General features: G+C 49.6%; 1 protein-coding gene across 1 annotated transcript in view; it reads left to right on the forward strand.

The window, feature by feature from the left end:
- LOC103608782 (disintegrin and metalloproteinase domain-containing protein 2-like) overlaps positions 1 to 7,296 on the forward strand; it is a gene marked incomplete at its 3' end in the record, with an annotated part of 30,995 nt that overhangs the window by 1,257 nt on the left and 22,442 nt on the right. The window contains exon 2 of the mRNA XM_008593180.1: positions 2,192 to 2,310. Within this exon, the coding sequence (XP_008591402.1) occupies positions 2,226 to 2,310 (85 nt within the window). The remainder of the gene's footprint in view (positions 1 to 2,191; positions 2,311 to 7,296) is intronic.

Here is a 7,296-nt window from a genome sequence, read left to right on the forward strand (position 1 = left end):
GGGGGGTGGGGTTACTGGGGAGACGGGGGTTGAGGGGACTGGGGAGCTGGGGGTCAGGGAGCCGGGGGTTAGGGGGACTCGGGGGACTGGGGGGCTGGGGGTTGAGGGACCAGGGAGCCGGGGTCAGGGGATGAGTGGGGTGAAGCCACCGGTTCGTAGGGTCTCAACCCGAAGGCCTTGGGATCGAAGCCCAGGAGCGGGAGAGCCCTGGGGGTGAGCAGCCCCAGACCCAGGGGTGCCTTCTGGGCAGGGGTGGTGCTGGAGGTGTGAGGATGGCCCTAGAGAGTTCCTGGGGGTGGCAGCAGTGCTTGGGCGTGAAGTCCCTGAGGTTTCGGGGGGTGCCCTACGGGTTTCCAAGCTGAGCTGTTCCCCAGGTGCCCCTGAGGTGCCTCTGTCCTGGACTCGTCCGTAAGTGTGAAGCCCTGGGCTTGCTGGTGGGGTGGGGGTCCCTCGCTGAGGTGGAGGATCAAGGAACTAACCCGACCCCTGGGTGAGGGCACGTGGAGGCGGCCCACCTGCCCTTCCCTGCGGCCGGCGGGAGGGAGGCCCCAAGCCTTGGTCCTTGGACTTTCCCTTTGGACTGGAGCCAGGGGTCAGAGGCCTGTCTAGTGCCTGCTCAACCCACCTTTGTGGACTGGGTCCTGCAGGGCCTGGGGAGGAGACCCGAGGGAGGGACCATGGGGTGTGTGTGTGCGTGGCATGCCCTGCATGCTGGGTGTCAGGGCAAGAGACTCCCCCAACCCTAGGACTCCCTGGGGCCCTGCGTGGTTGGTCCTGCTTGAAGAATGTGCCCTTGTCCTCCAGTGGGTGCTGGGACCAAGTGTGTGTAAACGGCCCCCAAAAGGGTCAGGTGTGGGGCCTGGACCGGATTATCATTCTTCACGGGATTTAGCCCCAGCATCTTGCCCCAGTATGCACCTGCCCCAGGTTGCCTCCACAACACGAATCCCATATTAGGCTCCAGTGAAGGGCCCTGCCTGTGCGGGGCGGCAGGAGCTCCCAGAGTTTGATGCATGTTGCTCTCTCTGATTTTGTCTCACTTGGGGGTAGAGAATAAGATGGCATCTAGTCCACCCTCATCCTTTTACAAGTGAGGAAACTGAGGCCCGGGAGGGGAGTTGAGGTATTCCAAGGTCACAGTGAGGTCTCCTTGGGCACCCAGTTCAGAGCAGGGAATGTTGAGAGCTGTTTTTAGCAGACTCTCATGGCCTCTGGGTCTCAGTGCTGTGCACAGGACTGGGCCGTGTTTTGAGGGAGGGCACACATGGTGTAGAAACTGCTCGTGGAAAGATGGATTGGGGTATATTTTTCCAGGAAAAAAGCAAGACAGCCTGTCTTCTGCTTGATAGAAATTTTTTCCTTTATTGAGATCCCAGTTTGGTTCTGGGTTAAAGATTTCTAGGGACAGACACATAGGGAGCCAAGTGTAGAAGCAGAGGCCCGGGGTGGCTCTTGGAGAGGTAGGAGCAGCCTGAGCCGGGTCAGCTGTCCTGAGCAGGGAACCGGAGGGACAGGGAGGGGCTGCCGCTTTACCATGTCCCTCTCCTCTTCCTCCTAATCAGAATAGCCCTTTATTGAATGCCTCCCGGCCAGGGCATTGGCCCAACAGTGAGGCAGCTCTCGGGTGAGTGCAGGATGTAAGCCGCTGCCGGAAGACCTGCTCCCTAGTTTGCAGAGGGGCAGCTTTTCTTCTCGCTGCTGTGTCCTTACACAGCAGGGAGGGACAGCGTCCGTCCTCGTTCCTTACCGCAGGGCACTAATCCTGTTCATGACAGCTCCACCCTCACGACCTAATCACCTTCTAATACCATCACCTTGGAAATTAGGTACTCAACATAGAAATTTTGGGGATGCAGACATTCAGTGCACAGCACATGGCATATTCTCCCCCATTCTTTTCCTTTTGACCTCCTGTGTCTTCGTGTAAGTGGATTTTTGTAGTGAGATCTGCTACCCAGTCTGAAAATCATTGCTAATAATTGAAGCCTTTGGGTGATTTACGTTTTATTATATCTTTGGTATGGTTGATTTCACATCTGCCATCTTCCTGTTGGTTTTCAAATGTTCCTGTTTTTGTTTTTTCCTTCTATTCTGCTTCTTTTTGGAGTGAACTATTTTTTCAGGGCTTTTCACCAGTTTTTCTGTTGGTTAGTAGTTGTTCTAATGATTACAACACTCTTAATTATTACAGACGGTGGAGGACTAATCTGCACACGCTGTTGTTCATGTCATGGTTGGCGCCGCTGGTCTGCTGTTTCGTCCTGGTCATCGCCTGTCAGCCTGAAGAGCGTTCTGCAGTGTCCTCACAAGGTGAGTGAGCGGGTTCCAGGTTCTCCTTGTACCTGTTTATCCGAGAGTGTCTGCGAGTCTCCGCCGTGGTGAAGACTGTGGTCACGTTGCCGCCTTCTGTGCTCACTTTCCTCCTTTGCTGCTTTGTGGACTCGACGCTTTGTGTCCTGCGCATCAGCAGCACCGCTGAAGCCCTGCTTTGGAATCATCTTTTCCTTGGCTGCTTTGAGGACTTTTTCACCTTCGGTTTTCTGCACGGGGTCTGTCGTGTGCCTGTTCATTGTCTTCCTGCAGCTTTCTGAGCTTCTTGCTTCTGTGGCTTGATGTTTTTTACCAACTGAGGGAAATCTGTTGTGGGTTTTTCCTGCCCCATTGTCTCTCTTCTTTCCTCCTGTGTTTTCAGTTCTGTATGTTAGGTGGCTTATTGTGGTCCGACAGACTCTGTTCATTCTAATTTTACCTGTGTTTTCCTCTTTTACTCAGTTTGGACAATTTCTGCTGATTGGCTTCAAGTTCCCTGGCCTCTTATCTGCTGTCTCCAGCTGTTGTTAAAAGCATCTAGTGAATTGTTTAATCCAAATATTTTACTTTTAAATTCCAGAATTTCTCTTTGATTCTTTATTTCTTTCCTTAATTTTTCATTGCTAAGATCCTCATTTCTTTCACCCCATATATCCACTGTTTTCTTTCAGTTCTGGAACATATTTAAGTAGGTTAGGATTGGCCTTCAGACCAGCAAAGGGGAGTGGCTTTGAGACTCACCAGGGGACGCCCATAGTGATGAGAACACGAAGGGCAGGGCAGGCCAGGAATTGGGACAACAGTCTTTGGGGAGAAACTTTCCCCTTCACACGTGTGTCCCTATCTGTGAACAGTGGCAGCAAAAAGCTTGATTAAAGCCAGTGACACTAGAGATCCTGCCACGAGCCTTCCCTTCCTGGTCTCTGGCGGGCTGCAGGGCAGGGGATGACCAGTTTCTCTGTTCTGTCACAGAACTTCAGGGAATCGCTTCACAAGTCCACGGCCAGTCCCCCCGTTCCCTGTGTCATGAACAGCTCTGCTGAGACAAACCTGTGGTTCCCAGGAAATGGTGGATGGCGATTATAAATACTGTTTCCACTGGTGACCTGGGTGATTTATTTAGTATCTGAAAAACCACTTTAGCACTAAAAGTGCTGTGTATGTTCCCTTGAAGCACCAGGATCTTTTTTTTTTCTGACCAGTAAGGGGATTGCCACCCTTGGCTCGGCGCCGTCTGCACCATGCTCAGCCAGTGAGTGCACCGACCATCCCTATACGGGATCCGAACCTGTGGCCTTGGCACCATCAGCAGTGCATTCTCCCGAGTGAGCCACAGGGCCGGCCCAAGCACCAGGATGGTAATGTCAGGAGGGCATGCTGACGGGCAATAAGGAATGAATTGTACACTTCTTCAAGTTCACATGTCCATTTANCCTTTGCTGCTTTGTGGACTCGACGCTTTGTGTCCTGCGCATCAGCAGCACCGCTGAAGCCCTGCTTTGGAATCATCTTTTCCTTGGCTGCTTTGAGGACTTTTTCACCTTCGGTTTTCTGCACGGGGTCTGTCGTGTGCCTGTTCATTGTCTTCCTGCAGCTTTCCGAGCTTCTTGCTTCTGTGGCTTGATGTTTTTTACCAACTGAGGGAAATCTGTTGTGGGTTTTTCCTGCCCCATTGTCTCTCTTCTTTCCTCCTGTGTTTTCAGTTCTGTATGTTAGGTGGCTTATTGTGGTCCGACAGACTCTGTTCATTCTAATTTTACCTGTGTTTTCCTCTTTTACTCAGTTTGGACAATTTCTGCTGATTGGCTTCAAGTTCCCTGGCCTCTTATCTGCTGTCTCCAGCTGCTGTTAAAAGCATCTAGTGAATTGTTTAATCCAAATATTTTACTTTTAAATTCCAGAATTTCTCTTTGATTCTTTATTTCTTTCCTTAATTTTTCATTGCTAAGATCCTCATTTCTTTCACCCCATATATCCACTGTTTTCTTTCAGTTCTGGAACATATTTAAGTAGGTTAGGATTGGCCTTCAGACCAGCAAAGGGGAGTGGCTTTGAGACTCACCAGGGGACGCCCATAGTGATGAGAACACGAAGGGCAGGGCAGGCCAGGAATTGGGACAACAGTCTTTGGGGAGAAACTTTCCCCTTCACACGTGTGTCCCTATCTGTGAACAGTGGCAGCAAAAAGCTTGATTAAAGCCAGTGACACTAGAGATCCTGCCACGAGCCTTCCCTTCCTGGTCTCTGGCGGGCTGCAGGGCAGGGGATGACCAGTTTCTCTGTTCTGTCACAGAACTTCAGGGAATCGCTTCACAAGTCCACGGCCAGTCCCCCCGTTCCCTGTGTCATGAACAGCTCTGCTGAGACAAACCGGTGGTTCCCAGGAAATGGTGGATGGCGATTATAAATACTGTTTCCACTGGTGACCTGGGTGATTTATTTAGTATCTGAAAAACCACTTTAGCACTAAAAGTGCTGTGTATGTTCCCTTGAAGCACCAGGATCTTTTTTTTTTCTGACCAGTAAGGGGATTGCCACCCTTGGCTCGGCGCCGTCTGCACCATGCTCAGCCAGTGAGTGCACCGACCATCCCTATACGGGATCCGAACCTGTGGCCTTGGCACCATCAGCAGTGCATTCTCCCGAGTGAGCCACAGGGCCGACCCAAGCACCAGGATGGTAATGTCAGGAGGGCATGCTGACGGGCAATAAGGAATGAATTGTACACTTCTTCAAGTTCACATGTCCATTTACACAAAAATATTGAGACCAATATCCAAATTCTGTTTAAAAGTTACATGTCTTCTACTGTGTAAATGTGATCACACAGGCCACCCAACACACACACAAACAGCATGTAAATATGCAATACACATCAGTTCCTGCTACCTTTCTTATGGCTTTTCTGTAAGTTAAAAAACTATATGAAAGTCTAGTAATTTTTTCTAAAAGGTGAATACAAATTAAAAACCTAAAAGATATTTTCACCTTATTTTCTTTAAAAAGAGAAAGAAAATGTTCAAGCTTCACAGATTGACCTACTCACAGTTAAATAGCAACACTACAAATCACAGATGGGGGAACAGCCATCCTGGCCCAGAGACACCACTCAGTGATGTGGGTGAGGGCTCCTGGGTCAGCATCACAGGTGAGGGCTCCTGGCTCCTCAGTGTCATAGATGAGGGCTCCTGGGTACCTGCCCCTCCTCCAGCAACTCCTCTTTTCTGGTGCACAGGCTGTGGTTCACACACACTGGCCCCATTGGCTGGCTCCATCCTCGCCAGGGAGAGATCACTGTCCTTGAGTGACCACTCCCTGGCATTGCTGCACTGAGAGTTCAGTGACACCTGGTGACTAGACAGGATGACCTGCTTCCCTGTGGCATGGGTGCCCAGGAGGCCTGGCCATGCCTGCATGGCTGTTCGTCACCCCGGGCTCCTGCCTGAAGCCTCAATGATCTCTCCGTACATTTGGCCTTTGCTGTCCAGACTCTTCACACTCAGCTGTTTCCATCTCTAGCTCAGGGGCTTCCAGAGGAGCCCACAAGATCCTGGGAGTAGCTGTGCCCCGTACTGGGCGAGGGGTGCCGGCCAACTGCTGGGGGCTCTGCCAGGTCTTCAACGCCCAGCATGTCCAGCTGCCTCTGTCCATTCCCTGTGCAGACCCTGCCTCCTGTTTCCCCCCGTAAAATCTGTCCAAATTGAACCTAGCAGATTTCCCTCTCTCTCTGTCTATATCTGCACCATACCTATATTATGTCTGTGTATTGATGTTTCTAGAGTATTTTCATTTTATGTCTTTGTTTAAATCTAAATATATAAATATTTTAGATAGAAACAGTTATAAATTGTTTTACATCTATGTAAATATATTGATTAAAATGATTTTATCATCTCTTTCTGTTAATTAAAATTCCTGATCAGCAGTGATCCCTGAGTACCTCATACGTGTCTGCACGTGTGAATGTTTGAACACATGGACACTGCATGTTTGTGCTGCAGGAATGACTGTGTTTGCGTGTCTGTACACGTTTCACACGTGTCCATAGCTCCATGGATCTCTCCAGTTAGGCATTTCGCCCTTCCTCACAATCTTCATCCTATTTTATTTATTTTCTGCCCCATTACTTTACTGGTTTTTATTTTTGAAAAGCGTTTTAAAGATCATCTGCTTGTTAAAGTCAATGAATCTTCCAGCCCTCCTTTTACTTGACTGTTCTACAGCATTTACTAGTATTTCTGTATTTTTTTTCCTGATTGTAAGTATCATACTATTCAATTCAGAAAATGTAGAATATGAAACAAAATAGAAAAATAAAGAAAAATCCCATAGTTATGCCAAATATTTTAACCTCTGTCAGCTCTTTTGTGCATTCCTTTTCCTATCTGTTTTTCTGTGCATACATCTGAATTTTTCACAGGTGGATGTCATGGGTTTAGATTCAACGTCCTGTGGCAACAATCTTCACATGATTAAATGAGTTACCAAAACAGGACTTTAAGTACCAGCTATGTCTCAGGAATTCACTGTTGAAAGCACTCAGCATGAATTAGCTCATTTGTTCTCCCAAATCAGCCACGAAGTGAATACTGCCATCATCCCCAGTTTACAGAAGATGGAACTGAGACTCAGTCACAAAATGGGCCTGTTCAGAAGAGATGCTGTATGAGCTGCAGGTTGCTATGGGAAGAAGCTATAGCAAAAGCCTCCTCCTGTGTCCAGGGTAGGGGGCCGTGTGCATGGTCCTCCTCCAGCCCCAGAGCAAGACTCCCACACCAGTGGGGTGAAGGGAGGCTGTTAATGCTGCCGATGCCTGGGCAGTTGGTTCAGGAGTGGTGCAGCCACGGGGCAGGGAGGCCGACCTGACCAGGACAGGGGCTTGTCCAGCCGGCAGCAGCAGACACCTGTGCTCACCTTTGGCAGGCGTTTTCCCTGGAGACCACCAGCCACGGGTTGCATATTGGTCATGTAAAACCCCTCCTTCCC

Source organism: Galeopterus variegatus, unplaced genomic scaffold (genome assembly GCF_000696425.1).
Source record: "Galeopterus variegatus unplaced genomic scaffold, G_variegatus-3.0.2 Scaffold8831, whole genome shotgun sequence".
Lineage (NCBI taxonomy): Eukaryota > Metazoa > Chordata > Mammalia > Dermoptera > Cynocephalidae > Galeopterus > Galeopterus variegatus.